This window comes from Rattus rattus, chromosome 1 (genome assembly GCF_011064425.1).
Source record: "Rattus rattus isolate New Zealand chromosome 1, Rrattus_CSIRO_v1, whole genome shotgun sequence".
In the NCBI taxonomy this organism is placed as follows: domain Eukaryota; kingdom Metazoa; phylum Chordata; class Mammalia; order Rodentia; family Muridae; genus Rattus; species Rattus rattus.
In genome coordinates, this window is record NC_046154.1 from 39,328,745 (window position 1) to 39,347,336 (window position 18,592).

The following is an 18,592-nucleotide window of genomic DNA, read 5'->3' on the forward strand; positions in this document are numbered from 1 at the left end:
CCGGCAACCCATGATATATCCAGCCAGCACCCGACAAGTCCCTAAATTTCCACAAAGAAGCCATACAGCCTGCTCTGAGCATCTCAGCCTACCAAGGCCATAGGAAACAGCTGAGAGACCCTTCCCTCCTACCAGAAGCCCTAGGGGTAACTGCAGCCTACCCTGATCGATCCCTGCAGTAAAGTTCCCCTGAAGATAAAGTGTGAAGCCAATGAACAGTCTCTGGTCTCTGAGAACTGCTATTTATACCTCAGCCCTGGCAGGGTCCTGAGACTACCATGAGGAGTGGAAATACCCTGAGTAAATGAACTCGTGAGTGGATGTGTGCTGTTGACACGAGTGTGACTGTATCAAGGACCCTAGCCCCAAACCCGTGGGAAAACAGTGCAGCTTTACTTCGCTGATATGAAGCCTATGGGGATAGCAAAGCTGTGTGCAGGTATTGACAGTGTGTGCAGAAAATGTCCACCATAGTCTTCTCCCCCTGCAGTGCCTGAAGGATTCTACCCTACAGAAACTGCAACTACCGTGATTAACTAACTCTGCCCCCTTGGTTCTTATGTGTGCAAAAACCCTGCCTCTCTGTATAAATACAGTGCGCTTGGGGACAAAAGCTTCGGCATCTCTGTCAGAGACCCCTGTCCACTCAATCCCAGCTCTTTCTGTGTATCTGTTTCTGTGTATGTGTTTGTCATTTCTTCATTCCCTTGCCACTCCAGTCAGGTCTACCCTGTACAAGGACTGAGTAGAAACTAAAGAGTACCAAATTCCTGGAACCAGGCTGATCAGAACTTCTAGAGGCCCTGCAGTGGTGGCACATGCGTTTAGTCCTGGCTTTTGGAAAACAGAGGCAGGTGGATCTCTATGAGTTCAAGGAAAGCCTAGTATACGAGAGAGTTCCAGAACGCCTAGAATTACACAGAAAAACCCTGTTTTAAGTAGGAGGAGATGAGATGAGAGGGAAGATGAGGAGGAGGAAGAGGGGGAGGAGGAGGAAGAGGAGAAGGTGAGGCTTCCTCTGCAGTCTCCTCCCTGGAGGCCTGCAGAAACTGACTAGCACATTCCCTTCCAGCGCTGTACCAGTCACGAATTGCTTTCCTGGGTCCATCAGATCAGCCCAACCTAGGATAAACAACAGAGACTAAAATTGGACCTCCTCATCCTCATATACAGTAGCATGCATTGTGCTCATGGGTACAAAATGTTAACTTCCTAAGGAGAGTGTCAGCAAAAGTCCATAAATACCTGAGGGCTAGGCCACTGGAACGCACGCACACACACACACACACACACACACACACACACACACACACACACACACTTCATGGAAACCACAGAGTTGGACCTAAGATCAGTGTAACCACACTACTGACTCCCTGGCATATCCCCAAGACCAAGTACCCTGCTGAGGAAAAAAAAAATGCTATCCTATAAAAACAGCAAAGGTGAGTGATTAACCACACATGTATCCAAATAAAGACACAACTAACATAATAAAAATACCTTTCTAGTAAATGCCACAGAAGAAAAAAATCAGTGGATTGCCATTAAAAAAAAAAAGCAAACTTCAACATGATGGTTTTAAGGAAACTTGACAAGATGTGGAAGAATGCACACTTTATTAAAAAAAAACAAACAAACAAACAAATGAAAAGCATCACTTGAATGAGAAACTCAGGAAAAAAATTACAGATCATTAAAAAGAAAAAAGAAGCCACAGAGGACTTACTAAATAAACTAAAGATACAGTTGAGTCTCAGTAGCCGATTACATCATGCAGAAGGAAGAATTCTGAGCTTGAAGACCGACTTTTGAGATAACCCAGCCAGATCAAAAAAAAAAAAAAAAAAAAAACAAAGAAAGAAAGAAATAGGAAAAAACAGAAAAATAAAGTATATAAGACCAACAAGATACTAGTAAGTGAGAAATGATCACATTACAGGAGTTACCAAAAGAAAAGGAGCCTGTCTCGTGAAGGCTGCTGGTCAGAGGCACTTGCTACCAAGTTTCATCTGGACCAAGATCTGAGTTCCATTTCTGGAACCTACATGATAGGAGAAAACAGAGTCCTGTAAGTTGTCCCCTGACCTCCACACATATAGCATTCATGTGGTACATGCATACAAGTAAATCAGAAGTAAACCCATAAACAAATAGAGCTGCAGTAGTTTAAGTATGCTTGGCCCAGGGTGTGGCACTGTTTGGAGGTGTGACCTTGTTGGAAGAAATGTGGCACTGTGGGCATGGTCTTTATGACCCTCATCCTAGCTACCTGGAAGCAGTCTTCTCCTGTTTGCCTTCGGAGCAAGATGTTGAACTCTCAGTTCCTCCTGCACCATGCCTGCCTGGATGCTGCCATGCTCCTGCCTTGATGATAACGGACTGAATCTCTAAACCTGTACCAATCCCAATTAAACATTGTCCTTATAAGAGTTGCCTTGGTCAGGGTGTCTGTTCACAGCAGTAAAACCCTAAGAAAAGCTATTTAGTTAAGTAATAGCTGAGAGTTTTCCAGTATTTATTGGGAAATACATAGGCATCCAAGTACAGTAAATTCAAAGGATCCCATTTAGATTCAATTGATATAGTCCCGTTGAAGACACACTTTATTCAACCTCTCAAAAGTCCAAGACAATAAAGTCTCAAACCAAAAGAAATATGCCAAGTCTCATATAAGCATGGGCTTGGTAGAATAGTATTAGAGTCTACAGCAGAAACTTTTCATAAATGGACTAAACTTTCCAAGTGTTAGGTTGACTGAATGGATTTTTTAATGAAATTCAACTGTATGCTATCTACAAAAAAAAATCTCACAAGAAGGTGCTAAGGGATGGAAAGAAACCCATTGATTCCAGGAAAGCAAAACAAGCACCAGAGAGAGCCCTTGGCATCCCAAGGCATGGACTGCCCGTGAGACTGGCCTACCTAGATGGAGAAGAGCAGCAGTGCCTAGATGCTTTCCAGTCTGAATTAGCAACCAGCCACCATCCATTTGGCATGGACAATTCAGAAGAAACTATGTAGGTGCTGGGTCTGCTGTGGAAACTCAAGGACCTCACAAGAGCAACAAATAAAGCCACAGACATAAGCTATGCAGCTTGGGAAAGAGCCAGTGTGTGAGGACCCCCATATCACACAAGACTTTAACAAGAGATATTTATTTTTATTTGACAACCTTGTTTGATTTTTAATAATTAAATTAAATGTTTCAAGAAAAGATAAAAAATAAATGGATGAATATTTAAGGAAATTATGATTATTCTGCTTAACCTATATGTGCAGTACCCAGGTGTTGAAATATCACACTGTATCCTATAAGTGTATATGCCAAATACAATGAAAAAGGGAAATAAAAGTCAAACAAGTCAATGTTCTTGACTAGCACAAAGAGAGGAAAATGGGTGCAGGTCTGGCTATTAGCCACTGTCAGCTGAAAAAAAAAAAAATCATGTCTCTGATTCCCAAGGTAAATCATTCCTGCCAACTGAACTTTGAGATCAAGATTGGTCTGCCTCACCTTTCTCCCTCCCACAGGTAGGCGGGCAATCCTTACAGGATTTAGGCAAGAGGCAGAAAGGATCTGTGAGAGTGAGGGCAGCTACTGAGGAGTGGCTGCACCATGAGTGTCTCTGCACTGAGCCCCACCCGCTTCACAGGCAGCATTTCTGGCTTCCTCCAAGTGGCCTCCGTGCTTGGTCTGCTTCTGCTGCTGGTCAAAGCAGTCCAGTTCTACCTGCAAAGGCAATGGCTACTCAAGGCTTTCCAGCAGTTCCCATCACCTCCCTTCCACTGGTTCTTTGGGCACAAGGTATGAAGGAAAGGGAAGGATGGGTGGGAGAGCAGGGAAGATGGGTGTCTCAGAGACTGGTCATCGAATTCACAGGACAAAGCCTGATGTATAAGGATTCCAAGTACCTCATGAGATACCCAGCTCAGGCTGAGGCACACCATCCTAACGATAGGGTTATTCAACCTGTCTGGCTGTTGCTCAACTCTGTACTGATAACCCCACACTTTGAAAGCTTTTGTTGGTCTTACCTAGTCCCCTCCTCTTCTGGCTGAGTACCTTTAATATCTCTGCTGTTCTCAAACAACTTTTAAGTAGTTCCTTACCTAGTGAGTTACCTACCGCTATTCTCTCCCAAGCTCAGGGCTTGCCAGAGAATGAATCAATGAGTTGAAAACCTTGCCCCTGTGGGTTCTTGGTAGAGCAGTAGTGCACATCTTAGAAGCTATCAGGCACAGGAAGGGTTCACATTGCTGGGATCAGTGGGTGGCTGCCCCAGACTAGGAGTATTTTCAGGATTGGTGAAGTCCAAATTTGAAATCCCAAAGTCATGGCACATTAAAGGAAAAGGCTGGGGAGGGTCCTCAGATGACAGCACTAATGTTAGAATTCCCGCAGGGTCATTTAGCTCTCCTTTCTCCTTCCCACACACCCTGCACTGTAAGCTACTTAGATTGAATTTATTTCCTTGTACCACAGAGTTCAGCTCAAGAGCCAGGAACAGATTATGAAATTCTCTAGAAAGGGATAGCAGCCTGTAGGCTGGGAAGGGACAATACTGACCCATTGCACTGTCACCCCAGGGAATAATGTACAGAGCCAATGAGGAGGCTACATAGAAAGGCGTTCAACAAAGGATTGTGCAATAGATGCTCTTAGAAAGACCTGGGTATGCAGTGTTTTTGTGCAGATCTGAGAAGCCGACCCTGTGGCTCCTCTGAGGAACACAGCTCCAACCACCAGGACTCTCAAATCTCCCTCAGGATCAGCCCTCGTACAGCAAAGCCATGAGTAATGGCACAGATAATTCATCGAACTGCCTCACCCTCCTGACAGCTTCAGAAAAATCCAAAACTATGTTCCTGTGTTTGGTCTCCTCTTGTCTCCAGTCCAAAAAATAATCAAGAGTCCCACTACCTTCTTTTTCCCTCAACAGCAGTTTCAAGGTGACAAAGAACTACAGCAAATTATGACATGCGTGGAGAATTTCCCAAGTGCCTTTCCTCGATGGTTCTGGGGAAGCAAAGCCTACTTAGTTGTCTATGACCCTGACTACATGAAGGTGATTCTCGGGCGATCAGGTGAGCGTGACATGCTGTTGTGAAGACATAAGCACATTCCTCTTTGGTACTCGCCCTAGGCTGTCAAATTCCAGAAGAGCGTGACCCTCCACACTCTACCATTCTTCCAGACTACAACCCAGCACATGGCCAACAATACTCAGAACTGAAAAGTCAAATCTCTTAGCCTAATGTCTTTGTCTTTCTTTATTATTTATTCAAATTAAGATGGTAAGTCTAGTTAATTGTTTCAGGTTTGAAATCTCTAATTGTTACCTGCCTGACTCGTAGAATAAACGAACCACAAACAAACACACACACACACACACACACACACACACACACACACACACACACACACACACACACACCACTTGTTCCATTCTTTGACTTTGATCTCATGGACTGTTTCTCACCAACTCAGCATCTCAGCCATGGAGGAGTCCAGCTACTAGAACATGAATTGTAACCTTCCTAAGCCTGAATGTTAGGACAGAGTTTGAAGGGAATATGAGGAATTGGGCAGTGAGTTCAGACAGTTTGCCAACAGACAGCACTTAAAACATCATAGAAACTCGTGCCTTTAACCACAGCTGCCTTTTAATCCCTTTTCTTGTTAAGTCATTGTTTCCCTTTCAGATCCAAAGGCCAATGGCGTCTACAGATTGCTAGCTCCTTGGATTGGTATGTATGTCTAAGTTGGGAATGTGGTCTACTTCTAATTGGATTTTCCAAGTGCTGTGTCTCTGGTTCACAGAGAATAGATGTGACAGACTACCACTGTCATGGTCTACCCCCAAATCTCTACTTCTGACCCTTCACTTCTCCAAACAGTCCTATCTGAACATCAGTGTGATCTGCCTCCTTCTAACTCTTTTGCGAGTTTTATCTCACAGCTCTCATAATCACAGCATGTATGCCAGTGCCGCTAGCTGGGAAATTCACGTTCTGGACTGTAGCATTCTTCAGAATTATCTCTAACACTTCATAGTTCCCTGTCCCCAATTTATTTAGTGGTCTCTCTGATTTGATCACACATATACACACACCTCTCTCCTGCCCAGGATATGGTTTGCTCTTGCTGAATGGACAACCGTGGTTCCAGCACCGGCGAATGCTAACCCCAGCCTTCCACTATGACATTCTGAAACCCTATGTGAAAAACATGGCTGACTCCATTCGACTGATGCTAGTGAGTTCATTTAACTTTATTCTTCTCTATTCCCCTCAGCTCTGCTGTTCTTTCTACATCAGCTGCAGCTTTGGCTACTACTACTGCCACAGATACCATAGCTGCTACTGCTGCTGCTGCAGCTTCTTCTGCTTCTTCTTCTTCTGCTTCTTCTTCTTCTTCTTCTTCTTCTTCTTCTTCTTCTTCTTCTTCTTCTTCTTCTTCTTCTTCTTCTTCTTCTTCTTCTGCTTCTGCTTCTGCTTCTGCTTCTTCTGCTTCTTCTGCTTCTTCTGCTTCTTCTGCTTCTTCTTCTTCTTGTTGTTCTTCTTCTGCTGCTGCTTCTTCTGCTTCTTCCTCTTCTTCTGCTTTTTCTTCTTCTTCGTTGTCGTCGTCGTCGTCATCATCATCATCATTGTCTTCATCGTCTTCATCTTCTTTTTTCTTCTTCCTTCTCTGCTTATAGTCTCCTCTCTCTCTCTCTCTCTCAATCTCTCTCTTCACCTAATCAGTGTATGCATCAACAAGCTTTACATATGTATTCTACTTTGAATACAGGTTCTTCACATATAGTTAAAATAGAAATATTCCAGGTACTAGGATATGGCCATACTTGCTTATTGCCCAATGTAAAGAGCATCAGAGCATCTTCTCCTTCTTCAAATCTTCAACTTTAGAGAGACTTCCCAGGATGATACTTAGTTGGGGTTTCCCTTGGGTCTTAGTGCTTCTGCATGGACTTGAGTCAGAGAGATGGACTTCAGATCCACATTGTCATAGCCAAACCTTCCATACCACCACCTTTCAACAGGCCTCTGGGTTATGACTGTTTTAGTTCATTGGAGCTAGCTTATAGTTCAGAGGTTGGTCCATTGCCATCATAGTGGAAAGCATGGTAGAACACAGGCATACATGGTATGCTAGGGAGGTAGCTAAGAATTCTATATCCTGATACAAAGGCAGCAGGAAGAGAGTGAGACACTAGTGTGCCTTGAGCATCTGAGTTCTCAAAGCCCACCCCCAATGACCACTTCCTCCAACAAGACTACCCCTACTCTAACAAGGCCACACCTCCTAAGGGACCTATGAGGGCCGTTTTCCTTCAAACCACCAATCACATTCCTCTCCCTGACCCCCATAAGCTTGTAGCCATTTCCTAATGCAGAAATACAATCAGTTCAACTTCAAAAGTCCTTATAATCTACCACAGCACTGTTCAAAAGTTCGAAGATCAAAGTCTAAGAGACTCATGCAATCTCTTAACTTTAATCCCCTATAAAATCAAAATTAAAAAAAACAGATGACATACTCCCGACATGTACAGGATATACCTTACAATCCCAAAATGGAGAAAAGGCAGCATGGTGAAGAAATACTGAACCAAAGCAAGACTGGAAAAACGTTGGCAAACTCCAAACTCTGCATCTCAATGTCTTATGTCAAAGTGCTATTCTGATTTCCAACTCCTCTCAGCTTTGTTGGCTGGTTCCACTCCCTGTTAGCAGCTTTGCTCAGCAAACAGCTCACAGCATCTCCAACATTGTAGGCTTCCAAGACAATTGTGGCTTCATCTTCACATCTTCACACAGTAACCTCTTTAAGCCTCTATGCAAGAACACCCGTCACACGTGCCTGGCTTCAGCAGCTTTCCTTAGACAAGGAGGGAAATCCCATAATCCCTTCCTTCTTTCCTTGACTCTAAACCAGAACCATGTGGCCAAAGCTGCCAAGTTCTCATACTCATCCAATTACATCTTCACCAGCTGGTTTTGATGGTTTCCTTTACTGCCTAAGCTTGGCTGTCCTAAAACTCAATCTGTGTAACAGGCCAGCCTTAAACTTTAAGATCCACAAACCTCTGCCTCCTGAGTGCTTGGATCAAAGGTATGCACCACCAGGCCTGGCCCTGGGCTTTTCTTTAATTCCTTTTCACTTTTCTTTAATTTCTTTTCCAAAATTGGAAGTTTATCTGGGTGGGATCTTGGTCTGAGGTCACCGCTCCCTTTATTCCACTTAGCATCAAGCTTTTCTCTAATCTGTTTATCTCCTTCAACACAGGCCTTAGCTACAGTCTACTTCCCGGTGCCTCCTTTCTCCTCAAAGTATGCATTTTTGTATTTTTTCTCTTTCTCAGTTTGCTCCTTTTCATTGTAGATTTGCATGAGCGAATACTAATAACCATACAACAAAATCCATACCAGGCAATTGTAAGATATCCTCTGCCAATGCAGCTAATCCAACTCTTCACCTTAACCTTAGGCAAACCTTTTGAATAAGGGCAAAAGCAGCCATATTCTTTGCCAAAATATCATGAGATATCTACGCCACATACTAAAATTTTTCTCCTCTGTAACCTCTTGAGCCAGGACCCCACAATTCCAAGTGCCCTCGGCCCCACCGTCCTTCGACTACTACAGCCCATTAAGCCCCACTTAAATCATTCAAATGCTTTTATAATCCAAAGTTCCAAAGTCCACATTACTCCAAACAAAGCATGGCTAGGTCTATCGCAGCAATACCCCATTCCTGGTACCAACTTCTGTCTTAATTAAGGTCTCATTGCTGTGAAGAGACACCATAACCACACAACCAATTATAAAGGACAACATTTCATGGAAGCCAGCTTACAGTTCAAAGGTTTAGTCCATTATCATGATGGGAAGTATGGTAGCACAAAGGCATACATGATGCAAGAGAGGTAGCTGCTAGTTCTACATCATATCCAAAAGCAGCAGGAAGAGAGTGAAACACTGGGTCAAGCTTGAGCATCTGAGACCTCAAAGCCTGCCCCACAGTGACGACTTTCTCCAACAAGGTCACACCTAATCCAACAAGTCCACACCTCTTAATAGTGCTACTTCCTATAGGCCTATAGGGGCTATTTTCATTCATCCACAATAATGAGTCAATTGTTCTCAGCAAGCTTTTGATGAATACACTGGGGACCCCCATTAGAAATGCCTTCGTGGCTACTTGGGTTTTTTTATGCTCTATATGTAGAAATCCTACCATTATCTCAGGTTGAGCTGAGCTCTCCAATTACTGATGTATCATCTTTTTAATCTCCTAAAAACAGAATTGCTTATCAGGTAAAACATCTTAACTAACTGAAAAAATGTGAAACTTGTTTCCTTTCTTATGAGTTTCTATATTTAATTTTGAAGTAATTTACAAGAATATAGGTGTCCTTTCACAAAGATTTGTTTTGCAGTCTGTAAAACGTCTGTTATCAAAATTGAATAACTTAGAACATAGTATCTTACAATATAGGGAAAGAATTCAGTCTATTGAGCACATATTTTCTAGGGAAATTAAGTCAATGTTCCCTTCCCACTACAGGACAAATGGGAACGGCTGGCAGGTCAAGACTCCTCTATAGAAATCTTTCAACATATCTCCTTAATGACCCTAGACACTGTCATGAAGTGTGCCTTCAGCCACAATGGCAGTGTTCAGGTGGATGGGTGAGTGACAACCCTTGATCTTCAGGGCCTTTGATCTTACCAACTAATATGGATTTATCTGTGATGCATGTGGGACATTTTGGATACTCAATAAAGAGTCTTATCCCAGTCCCAGGTCAATCCCTGACCCAATTGAATCCTATCCCAATCCAAAGACCACTGATCCCTAGCTGAGGTGGAATCCTAGACATTCATGCCACCTTCTACCAGCTTGAAAATTACAAGGGTTATGAGACAGAATTATGTGCCTCAGTGTTGTCTCTTCTTATCATATAGAAATCTCCCCAGAGTCCGTACTATCTGTGGGTTGGAGAGCTCTACAGTCTAATCTGTTCTATCTCTTCTTCTTCTTCAGAAATTACAAGAGCTATATCCAGGCCATTGGGAACTTGAATGACCTCTTTCACTCCCGTGTGAGGAACATCTTTCATCAGAATGATACCATCTATAATTTTTCTTCCAATGGCCACTTGTTCAACCGTGCTTGTCAACTTGCCCATGATCACACAGGTTCTGTTTGTGCCTTCTGTCTCCCTTGTTTCCTAGGATCAGCTCAAGGGGGCTATTGATGACTTCTGAGGCAGATCCAGACCCTTCAGTACATCCCCCTATAGGACCTGGGTCACATACATGCTAGTTACTTTTACACTGACAATGTTAGCAGTTGGAATGTCAGAATGCCAGGTGTTAAGTGGATGTCATCATATTGGTAATGTGTAGTGAGACCTGACCCAGCAACTCAAGCAGAGCTTCTATTGCCCATGGTGCTAAGAGAGTTCTGACCTGCGTCAGATCACACTGGTCCTCTAACCCTACCCAATCCTATATAGTGCACATAGCTTCAGGCAAGGAGACACATGTAGCTACATGGGGTTACTGTAGCTCTCAGGTCTTTGGAATAATTGATGTTCTGGAATAGATGGTGTGATCAAGCTAAGGAAGGATCAGCTGCAGAATGCGGGAGAGCTGGAAAAGGTCAAGAAGAAAAGACGTTTGGATTTTCTGGACATCCTCTTATTTGCCAGAGTGAGTATGTACAGCAGAGGCCTGAGAGTCTGCCTGGGAACACACAAGGAACAAGTATAGTTCTGATGATGCCTGTTGCTTCCCTCAGATGGAGAATGGGGACAGCTTGTCTGACAAGGACCTACGTGCTGAGGTGGACACATTTATGTTCGAGGGTCATGACACCACAGCCAGTGGAGTCTCCTGGATCTTCTATGCTCTGGCCACACACCCTGAGCACCAACAAAGATGCAGAGAGGAAGTTCAGAGTGTCCTGGGGGATGGGTCCTCCATTACCTGGTAAGAGTTCAAGTAGAAGTGCCCTTATTCTTTGGGTCTCCAGTCTACCTGACCTCCAGGATGGACTTTATTTCAGGGATCACCTGGACCAGATTCCCTACACCACCATGTGCATCAAGGAGGCCCTGAGGCTTTACCCACCTGTTCCAGGCATTGTCAGAGAACTCAGCACATCTGTCACCTTCCCTGATGGGCGCTCTTTACCCAAGGGTATGAATTTCCCAGGCCTTTCATCCCAGAGAGAATGGATGCTCAGTAGTCTGTGTCCTTCAACAGTTCTGAATCCCTCTGAGTGCCGTTTCCTTTTCAGTAAATAATGCTTCTTACTCATAAAGTACAGTAATAAGCTTAAATGACCTCCTATAAAGTTAAATGCTACTTTGCATGAATGACATTGAAAGCATTCTTCATCAGCTAACATTCCTTCTTCTTTTGAATCTATGATCTCATCATGAAGCATCCATTCTAATTTGGGAACAATGACATTTTCCAGACTCAATTCCAGATGCCAACACCATATAACTCATAGCCACACTTATTCTTCAGATGTCCTCACTGTCACATATGTTTTCATGTTGGGGCTGGAAACACAGGCATATGTTTGTACATAGAAGTGGGAGGCAGAGGTCAGCATTAGTTGTCATTCCACAGGCACTGTCCACCATGATTTTTCAGTTCAGGAGGTCTTGCACTGGACTGTAGCTCATCTCTTAGGCTAGGCTGGCCACTGAGGTAGGAACCTGCCTGTCCCCACCTCACCAGCAGTGGGATAACAAGCATGTGCCACCACACACAGCCTTTTTTATATGGATTGAGGTCTTTCTCTCAATCCCCAATCTTTTATCATGTTCTACATTTGATATAACGTGTAGACATTTTTATAAAGAACTACTATTTATATATAGATCAGTAAATAAAATGTGACCTCAGATTCTTGCCAAGGCAAGTTACCGGTTACTCTCCATAACCTGATAGTCAGACCCTATTGCTGAAGACACAACTTATGTCATCAAACACAGAGAAAATGATCTGGTGCCCAACTAGATTTAGCCCTAATTCTTAACCCAAATAGTGAATAGGGTCTCTTTTTCAAGCTTATTTCACTAATAGTTTTACATTATACATTTATACATATATTTATATTATACAGGCACAGAACACACACACACAAGGGTGGGGAGAGAGAGACAGAGACAAAGACAGAGAGAGAGAGTTTTCAAAAATAAAAAGAGCAAATCAGGCAAATTTAAACAGAAGAGGAAGAGTTTTTTCTTGCAGAGCTCCTTGGAATCTTCGATGTGTCTCTCTGGATGTCTGTGAAGGAAATAAGGAACAGAGTTTCCTCACGCCCTGATGATTGACATCTTGTCTCTAGCGTACATTGGAAGTGGAGCCTCACAGTTCTTTTCTGCTGACCTTTTGCTGTGGCTTGGTATTTGTTTCCTGCCAAACTCATACAGCTATGTAATACCCAGAGTCACACGTTAATGGGGTTGGGAGGGTGAAAGCTTTTGTGAATTTATGTTAATCATGGTGGTGCTCTAAATTGTACTGAAGGCCTCCTTTTTGCTAAGCATGTGCTCTAGGACTGAGCCACTTACCATCCCCAAGATGAGATGGATAAACTTGGCTTGACTACATGCTTTAGAGGACCTGGGAGTGGATAGATTACATTAGGGTTGGTCTCACATTATTCTATATAGTGGCTTTAGAAAGAGAAGGAGGGAGACCGCTAAGATATACACCTGTCCTCACCATGATAGGATGCAACCAAGGGAGAGAGCTGTTTGAACTTTCAGCTCCAAATCTGAGCTAAATAAGCTTCATTCATTCATATATATATATATATATATATATATATATATATATATATATACACACACACACACACTGGGATGTACAGGGTAGATAGAGAATCAGACAGGGGCTAGAGGGATGTGTTTCTTTTATGAGACAAAGCAAGTGAAAAAGAGCAATGAATCCCATGCCATGAGTCATATGTGGTCCAGTCTCTGAGAAGCACTTGGGTTAGTGACAGAGATGAACTGATCACCAAATACAAGACCCCTGCAATGTCAGGAAAGCACCCTTTGTCTCACAGCTCATTATGGCAAAACCCTAGTATTGCCACATCCTGCTTTGGTGATATATAACCCCTCTCTGAAATTTTAGTAACTCACCTGAAAAAAAAAACAGAATAAATCAACTCACTCTGGGGACTTAATATCTTAATATCTTAACATCTTTAGTGGAAATCCTTCATCAAATTTAAGTTCTAACTTTATTTATTCCCAAAACCCAGGTTCATCTTTTTTGCTTCTCTCTCTTTAATTCCATTTTTTTATACTTCTCACTTGTGCCTCAGGTTTGTTTCCAACTCATGCACATGTGCTGAAAGTGATGGTCTATAGCACCCTAACCTCTTGTGCAAACGTATCATCCCCTGCTGTCTCAGGAACCAAGGAGTCACCCCTGGTATAACCCATCTTCTCTCACATTTCTATCTGCCCCACAGGTATCCAGGTCACACTCTCCATTTATGGTCTCCACCACAACCCGAAGGTGTGGCCAAACCCAGAGGTAGGAGGTTCCCCCAAGGAGGGCAGAGGAGTTGGTCTCAAGATCAATACCACCTATTGTCCCCACCTCTAGGCATATTGTCCATTGTGAGTTGCAAGCAAGGGTTTGACCTCTATCTGAAGTGCTGTCTCCCTGCAGGTGTTTGACCCTTCCAGGTTTGCACCAGACTCTCCCCGACACAGCCACTCATTCCTGCCCTTCTCAGGAGGAGCGAGGTGAGATAGCCTGTGTATGATGATTGAATATACTGTAAAGAATCTTTGCACCATTCCTTGGTTTTTATCTCATGCATATATGGCATCTTCGGGTATATCCTGATGGGTGGCTATGGGAGGGGGGGAGAAGCTTCTTGAGGATGTGTCTGTGCACAAAAGGAGGGTAGCATTTCAGGACACACTATGAAGACATTAACCCATTGGCCAAACAAATTTCTATGCCAGTGCATGAACTCGCATGTGTTCTGATGTTTCCCTCACTTTAAGGGCAGGACTTTACATTGATTTTTTTTCACATGACTTTAACTTCAGGTGTCCAGCATGTCCAATTTGGGGGCTCTTAAAGGGCATGTCTTTTCCACACCTCGATCTGACCCCTCACTATTCCTGGGTAGTTCTCTATTCTAGAATCACTGTGCAAGGAGTTAATTTGCTAGCATGTCTGCCACATTCAACTGTCCAGTGAAGTATTACGTCATTTGAGGCAAGGTTCACACCAGGGTATGCTAATTCCACCTTTGCTCTCTCTCCCAACACAATTTTCAATCCGTGTTGATGCTCACATCTCTCTTGCAATTGCCCAATGGCCAAAGCTTGATAGATAATGTATATTCCTCAAGTGTACACTTAGAGGCTATGTAGTCTAACTTCAGACAAAAGGCATTAAAAAGGAGGAGAGTAATCTGCTCTGAAGTAAACCTCTATTTTACATATAACAGCATTTTTAAGGTTTCTGGGAGTGAAATAGAAGACACTCTTGAATAGCTACTGAACTGGACAAAGACTTTCTGATGGCTTCTAGGGAAATCCTTCCACAGGACCTAACTCACTGCAAATTTTAAAAGGTGGTGCAGAAGAAGAATTTTCTGAGCCTATTTTTCATGAATTCATGAAGTGGCAAATCAGTTTTCACAGAACAGGCTAGAAGTAAGTTGTTCTTCCAGACACAGACTATGTCCACACACTTGGCAAACTTCAGGATTGAATGCACTTGCTGCAAATCATGCCACTGCCACTAGAAGACAGGAGAGTATTGTCTTAACTCAGTAGTAACTCAGCTTAACTCACCGAGCCATGCTGATGGTGGTGTTTTCTAAGACAGAGTCTCAGGCTTGTCTGGAGCTCATGGTCCCTCTACATCTGCTTCCCAAGTGCTGGGATTCAGACACAGTCTCCCATGGCTTGCTTTGGTCAGAAGCTTTTTCATCTTTATTGTATTTCGTTCTATTTTTTTTTCATCCCTTAAATCCACATGAATTACATTTTAAGAACCAAGGAAAGGTAACTATTTTAACTGCGAAATAAATTTTAAACAACTCCTGTGTGTCCAGTGCTATGCTGCATAAAAATATAGAAATAATGATACTATCCCATTCCTGCCTCTAAGAGTTCAAAACTGTGGCCCACAAAGACAAATATATCTGTGATTAAAATATATTCTTCCCCCATTCTTTCACTCATCCACTCAGCAGTTTGCAGAATGTTCCATGTTCCTGGCATCATCCCACGCCCTGATGGTGGCATGGCCTTGAATATGGTATAGGTGGTGCCTTGAGGCCTAGAAGGAGCAGGGTCAGTCATCAAAGAAATAAGAGCCAATCACTCATTGACCTGAGCTTAGGGGATATGAAGGGAGGGGTGGTCCTCAAATACCTCAACAGCTTGATCTTAAGTAGGAAGTGGGATGGGCAAGAAAGAGGTGAGGGCAGCAGCCAGTAGAGGGTATAACTGCAGCTAGACCTTTGTTGTTTTGTTTTGTTTAATTTTATATTTTTATTTATTCACTTTACATTCTACTGCCTTCCTTCCAGTCACCCCTCCCACAATTCTCCCCTTCCCCCTCCACTCTTCCCCTTCTCCTCTGAGCAGATGGGGGCCTCCAGAGTGCCGCCACCCCCCACCCCCCCAATCCCCCACCCTGTGTACTTCAAGTCTCTATGAGACTCGGCACTTCCTCTCCCACTGAGGCCAGACAAGGCAGCCCAGTTAGAAGAACACATCTCACATACAGACAACAGCAAAGCTAAACAAGAAGAAAAGCCTAAGTAAGGAAGCTCAAATCTCACTTAGAAGGGGAAATAAAAGTCATAAGAGGCAGATGGAGGGCTGGAGAGATGGCTCAGCGGTTAAGAGCACTGACTGCTCTTCCAGAGGTCCTGAGTTCAAATCCCGGCAACCACATGATGGCTTACAACCATCTGTAATGGGATCTGGTGTGTCTGAAGAAAACTACAGTGTACTCACATACATAGAATAAATAAAAATCTTTAAAAAAAAAAAGGCAGATGGAGGAAGGGAACTGGGAGGAAGAGAAGGAGAGGAGGGGGTGGGGGTTTAGGATCAGGTATGGGGAAGGACAGGAGAGATGGCCGGATGGCCATGAAAATGAATGGAAATCTGCAACTGATGGGGGTGGGGGGAGCATCTCCAGGAGGAGACAGAGACCTGGGATAAGAGAGGAGCCCAAAAATCAATGGGGGTGACCTTAGCTGTGACTCACTACACTGGAGATATGGAACCTGAAGAGGCAACTAGGCATTGAACACAGCCCTACCTGGTGGAGGTATAGAGGATCAGTGTAGAGGGAGAGTCAGGGAGACCAAAGAAGCCCAGGAAAGGAAACTGAAGAAGGAATAGTGTACATTTCTGAAATAGAGTTGGAAGGCTATAGAGGCCGATGGATTAAGGAAGTGGAGTACCCTAAGTAGGAGGCAGATGGGGTAGACACTTGAAGATCCTCAACACAGTCTTCCTGTAGGTCCTTTTCTACTGATACCTGATTCCACTCTGTGGAAGCTATATGCTAGATCTTCCTGAATGGAGTAAACGATTAACTTATTAAATGAGTCACAAGTTTGACTTGTAGTCCTTAAAATACTGTCCTAACAGATTTCATACGTCTAAAACAAGAAAAACTAGGATCAAGGTGTCGTTGAAAAATGTTGAGGCTATGTCAAAAAGTCAGGAGAGCCAAGTAGGTATGACCCGTCATCACAGCCATTAAACTGAACCTGTGACAGTAGGCCCTGAATGTTGTTCTGGGATGCTTCAAGGGTCAACCCTTAAAACAGGTGAGAGGCTAATGAGTTTTATTTTCCCTTTCTGACCCAGGAACTGCATTGGGAAACAATTTGCTATGAGTGAGATGAAGGTGATTGTGGCCCTGACCCTGCTCCGCTTTGAGCTACTGCCAGATCCCACCAAGGTCCCCATCCCCTTACCACGACTTGTGCTGAAGTCCAAAAATGGGATCTACCTGTATCTCAAGAAGCTCCACTAATTCTGGTAAGGACCAGGACAGACTCTATGAACATGCAGCCTGGCACCTTGTCCTCTGTCGTCCCTTCCTGTCACCATCTTGCTTTCTGTTCTCTCTCTCTCTCTCTCGCTCTCGCTCTCGCTCTCGCTCTCGCTCTCTCCTCTAGATTCCCCATTTGTTTTTTGGTCTCCTGCTACCCACATCTGACTGTGCACCTGATCCTGAACCTCCTTCATCCTCCATCCTTCTCTCCTTGCCTCTTCACTTCTTACCATCTTTTCCCCCTACAGGACTTCTTCATTATACCAATAATCAACGGTCACAACCTTGATGGTCGGAAATAACAGAACGTTATTATCTTACAGTTGTGGAGCTCCGAAATCTGAAATGAGTTTCACTGGCAGAAAGCTGAGTTGGTGGTGTGACTAGCCTTCTTCAGAAGAGTGCTTCAGAGAGTCCTCTCCTCCTCTATTCAGTACAGATCACCCTTCTCGGCACTGGAATATTCCTCTGCTTTAAAGCCAGCACCCTTCCCATACCCCCTCTTCTAAATGCCTTCCCTTTTACAAATGCTCTTATGACATCATCAAGACCACTAAAAAACTCCAAGATAATTTCCCATCTCAATATTCCTTACTCCATCTAACCTACTAAGTCTCTTTTGAATTATGAGGAATAATTCAACTTGTTCCATGGGCTCCAAAACTCAAGGCCTGAACATTATTGTGAAGCCTTTATTCAGCCTAGTATCATCTTCACAAGACTGTCACCTGGGACATTCATCTAAGTCTCCCCTGCATAGACTCTCTCTACCTGACTATTCCTCACACAAGTTTCTTTGTCTTCCCTCCTTTCTCCAATAAAGTGTCCAGTGTCCTGCACAGCATCTGTCTTCTCATGCTGGCTCTGAACACAGGTTCCCATTCTGTTTGAAACTGCTCCTGGATCAGGATCCATGATGAGCTCTCTGCCTTCCCTGAGATGCCATGCTCTGCTTCCTGAAGCGGGCTTCTTGTGGAGTCACTGACTGCAAACAGGACTCCTTCCTATTCTCCTAACCTATCAGTGTGCTGGGCTAGTGCAGGCCGATTCTTAGGAAGGCAGGCGGACAGACTGGATACTTAGTACCTGACCAAGGGGAGATCCAAGGCAGAGACAAGAGCCCAAATGGTCACACACAGTATGTTCAAGCAATGTAGAAAATCTCATATTAACCATGTTGAGAGAACACAGCAAAGTAAGAGAGTCCAGAACCCTCGGAGACCAGCCAAAGTCTAACCATAGGATTCCAAATGAGGTGAACATGTAACCAGAAAGTGGCTCTATTGCCTGGAAGCAATGAGCAAGACTTTATCTCAGTTCACTGTCACATACATCCCCCCTCCATGATACACACACAAAGAGACACCACACACCCATAACACATTCCACCCACACATGTGCATATGGATGCCCAAGACCAATGGAATTTCATGTTGTGTTTCAAAAGTAGTAAAGATGAAAATGTCATCTGTGATGGCCACCAGTTCCAGTG

General features: G+C 43.7%; 1 protein-coding gene across 3 annotated transcripts; it reads left to right on the plus strand.

Moving 5' to 3' along the window:
- The first annotated feature begins 3,580 nt into the window (after positions 1-3,580).
- LOC116887346 (cytochrome P450 4A10) lies at positions 3,581-17,940 on the plus strand. 3 transcript variants are annotated; one of them, XM_032888943.1, is made up of 13 exons: positions 3,581-3,808; positions 4,944-5,088; positions 5,707-5,751; positions 6,132-6,259; positions 9,575-9,699; positions 10,055-10,209; positions 10,619-10,725; positions 10,814-11,004; positions 11,081-11,214; positions 13,520-13,584; positions 13,723-13,799; positions 16,911-17,084; positions 17,424-17,939. In XM_032888943.1, exons 1-12 carry the CDS (start codon positions 3,620-3,622, stop codon positions 17,077-17,079), a joined length of 1,530 nt encoding a protein of 509 aa, XP_032744834.1. In that variant the 5' UTR covers positions 3,581-3,619; the 3' UTR covers positions 17,080-17,084; positions 17,424-17,939. The 3 variants fall into 3 exon arrangements, with proteins under 3 accessions (XP_032744834.1, XP_032744841.1, XP_032744846.1); XM_032888950.1 differs by having other exon boundaries at positions 3,618-3,808; positions 17,349-17,940; XM_032888955.1 differs by lacking the exons at positions 5,707-5,751; positions 17,424-17,939 and having other exon boundaries at positions 3,620-3,808; positions 13,740-13,799; positions 16,911-16,943.
- The last annotated feature ends 652 nt before the right edge of the window (positions 17,941-18,592 follow it).